The 3,524-nt window shown below is 42.3% G+C and overlaps 1 protein-coding gene across 1 annotated transcript; it reads right to left on the reverse strand.

The window, feature by feature from the left end:
- Positions 1-1,611: 1,611 nt before the first annotated feature.
- Positions 1,612-2,739, reverse strand: LOC101849604 (lysophosphatidic acid receptor 3-like). The gene has a single exon (XM_005095410.3). The coding sequence runs from the start codon at positions 2,737-2,739 to the stop codon at positions 1,738-1,740; it is 1,002 nt and encodes a 333-aa protein (XP_005095467.1). The 3' UTR covers positions 1,612-1,737.
- Between the last annotated feature and the right edge of the window lie 785 nt (positions 2,740-3,524).

Genomic DNA, 3,524 nt, shown 5'->3' on the forward strand with positions numbered 1-3,524 from the left:
CCGGTGATAAATCATTTAAGCACTTGTAGCAAGTTAAACAGATTTTATATATGATACGCTCTTTCACTGGGATTATATGAGATTTTTGTGTCACAAGTTCCTTGAAACTCTTACTCAACTCATAGCCACATGAATTTACACCTTCAGTTGAAGATCTCACTTGAAAACTGGCATACGTCACTTATGGCATAATATTAATTATGTTCCAAGCATTGATTCATTTGGACCCCCGCCGTATTTAACATGTAGAACTGTTATTAAATATGTTACTTGTACATTACCAGGAGGCCTTAGGAATTAAACATTTTGAAGCTAGGAGAGAAGCCTGCACGCTGCGCATATCCACAAGTGGAAATGAAGCGTTTAAATACATAAAAATTTGCGGGACTCTTCTCAGTTAGAGTTGGCCACCTTGGCCATAGCAAAAACCACTACTTATTGGTATTCTATTTCTTTCTTTTTAAAAATATTTTAAAGAAATAATAATATTCCTCTGCGGATGCATTGATGACAGTCCGGCCTTGATGGATGAATTATGATTAGTAGTAGTGCGTTACTGCAGCCTCTTTTGACTAAACCATGTATTGATGGGTAACTTGGAACAAGCCAAACAATAGATAAAAACAGAGGTGAGAAAAGAAAATTCTTATGGGGATGTTTAAAAGATAGCGTTTAAGTTCCAAGGCAGGTCACTAATCTCGATAACAACAGCGTTTGCGTTCTTTTGTGGCACCTTTTACGCCAGTAGAATATTTTTTTCTGCCTCATGTGAGCATTACTCAGCGAAGTGTGATAATTATATTATGTTGAAACGCGTCTGAGATGAATTCTCTCAGCGCATTGCTATTGCCCGTGCTGCTGGTGATGGCCACATTAAATGCTTGTAAGACAGAATTAAAATTTGGCCGACGTACAATACTTGGGACTTAGCCTGTTTTTTTCGATTGTTCTTCCCTCTTAAAATATTGCGTTATGAAATTGATTCATTCTTCTCATTTATTGTAGAGAATCAGGCCATTAGAATTTCAGTTATTGCTACTGTTTATATTTTTGTAGCTTACTGTGTTCACATTTTCAGGTACCCTTTCGTGAATAGGACCCAACTATTTGGGCAAATTAAAACCGGTTACTGACTACAAAATACAAGTTTTGAAGGATAAAGGCTAGTGAAAACCTTCATTGCCTCCAGAAAGGAAACCTGTGAAAGAGTAAGACCTAAATTTAAGACTTTGTTCAAAAATGAGTTCAGAGTACCATTTAATTTGCCCCCCCCCCTTGTCCCCTGGAGCGATTGAGTTTGACACCCCTGGGTTTCTGGTAAAATTCGATAGGCATTTCACGTGAAATCTAAGTTAGCTCCGCCATTCTTGTCATAGGTTACAGCCCTGGCCAGTTTAGCCAAATCTGTCACACATGTCAGAAAACAACACATCGTATCAATTACTTAGTCCGTGGATCTTGATAGTGACAAAGAGTACACGATTAAACGAAGACTCTATCATGATCTGCTCTAGGGAACCAACAAACTCCCCTTACCCCCCCCCCCCCAAGAAAAACTGGCGCATTTACCATCCGGCCTTCACAATGTATGAACGCACGAATATTTGCTGTAATAATACCATTATTATATTTCCTAAACAAGTCCTTATTGAGCAAAGCTGTCTTCATGTTGGTGCACATATCTTCAATAAATACAGTCAGATTAAAGACGAGACTGACCCAGTGCTGTGGAGGGTTTTACTTGGAGGCAGAAGTAGTCACAGGCGACGTCGGGTATCGCCTGGCGGACAGGCACGGAATCATCCGAAGAAACGCATAGCGGAAGTTCCGGTTCTGAACTGAGTAGATGATAAAATTCATTCCGGAGTTAGTGAGCGCTACTAGGTTAAAGAATCGGTACACCCAGGCGTTGACGTTAAAGAAGAAATCTAAACAGATACAGATGGCCATTGGCGTGATGCACACAAAGTAAGCGCCAAACACTGTGAGAAAAAACTTGATACTTTTCATCGTCGCCTGCCTTGTTTTTGCCGCCTCTTCTTCTGCCTTCTTGGCGTTATGGCCGTTGGCTGCGACCACAACTGTTACCGCTCGTATCGCGTTCCGCTGCTGGAACGCCATCTTGAGAATCTGCACGTACATGATGATAATCACAAAGATGACTATAGAGTAGATGGCTGTGTTGCTGTAGAGGAGATATTCTATGGGTAGGACAGCCGTCACATCACACAGAGGAACCTCCCCGTACGGTTTGTAGATAAATTGTGGGGAGACAGAGTATACGACCCCCAATACCCAGGCTATAACCATTGTGGTAGCGATAACCCTTTTCGTCATGACCCTATGGTACACATACGGCTTAACGATATACAGGTACCTCTCCACTGATATCAAACACAGATGTTCCACGGACGTAAAAATCATGCCGATGACAATTCCTTGCATGAATACACACAGATTGATGTGCTCGAAGTATAGCGTAAGCCTGAGGTACGGAATCATGAAGAGAGCCAACAGGATGAGGGACACGCCCACCAGGAAGTCTGCCCCCGCCAGACCGGCCACGTAGACGTTGGAGAATGTCTGGAGAGCCTCGGTGCGCAAAATGGCGAGAATGGTCATGACGTTCCCGGTGCAGATGAAGATACAGAGGAGTACGGAGATCACACACAGCAGGATGTCTACGGCGGTGGTCTCCGTGGAGAAGGGCTCAATCTCTGTCGCTGAGGTCGTCACCATCGTCGTTCTAGTGGCGGAGGGGTAGAGTGTCGACCTTGTAGAAACAATGTCGTGAGTTCGAGTCCCGGCTGCGTGGGGAAGAATTTGTATCCTTAGAAAAGATAATGAAATTCCCCACTTTCCCCAGATTACCTCATGTAACCCTAGCTACCCTAGATCACCTTAGATATTCCAATATCATCCTAGATTATCCCAGATACCTTAGATCATCTCAGCTGACCCCTGATTATCATGGATTACTCCAAATCCCTCCAAATCACATCAAATCACACCAAAGTATCTCAAGTCAACTTGGAATATCCTAAAAACGTATCATATCAACCCACACTACTCCAGACCACTTGAGATTAATTCAGATTGCTCTCACACAAGCCAGCATTCATTAGAAGTTTAATATAGTAACAGCATTCACCTAACAGACTGCGATGCTGTATCTCCCAAGAGGGAAAAGAATTGGGAATTAAAAGAGGCAATCCAATCAACCTGGGTTAGGGTAAAGTCTTGAGAGCCTTCAGATGGGTACATGAATAAAAATAGACACTTTGACTTTTCACTATAACTGGGAGAATACATACACACAAAATATTAGAAAAATATCGTATTGTGGGAGTGAAACCAAGCGTGTTATTCTTACCCTTTGTGCACTGAGAGGCTGTTTCATTGGGTTTTATGGCAGCCACAACAAAAATAAAATCCCAGGAACGTGATGAATCAAAGTCTCAGCAGCAGGACATCTGAACCCTTTCCTTAACTGTGAAAGAAAAGTACAAAAACGTCCATCCTGA

This window comes from Aplysia californica, unplaced genomic scaffold (genome assembly GCF_000002075.1).
Source record: "Aplysia californica isolate F4 #8 unplaced genomic scaffold, AplCal3.0 scaffold00103, whole genome shotgun sequence".
NCBI classification, from domain to species: domain Eukaryota; kingdom Metazoa; phylum Mollusca; class Gastropoda; order Aplysiida; family Aplysiidae; genus Aplysia; species Aplysia californica.

Excerpts from the sequence above, each read along its gene's own strand:
- LOC101849604 (XM_005095410.3), bottom strand. The coding sequence starts at position 2,739 with ATGGTGACGACCTCAGCGACAGAGATTGAGCCCTTCTCCACGGAGACC.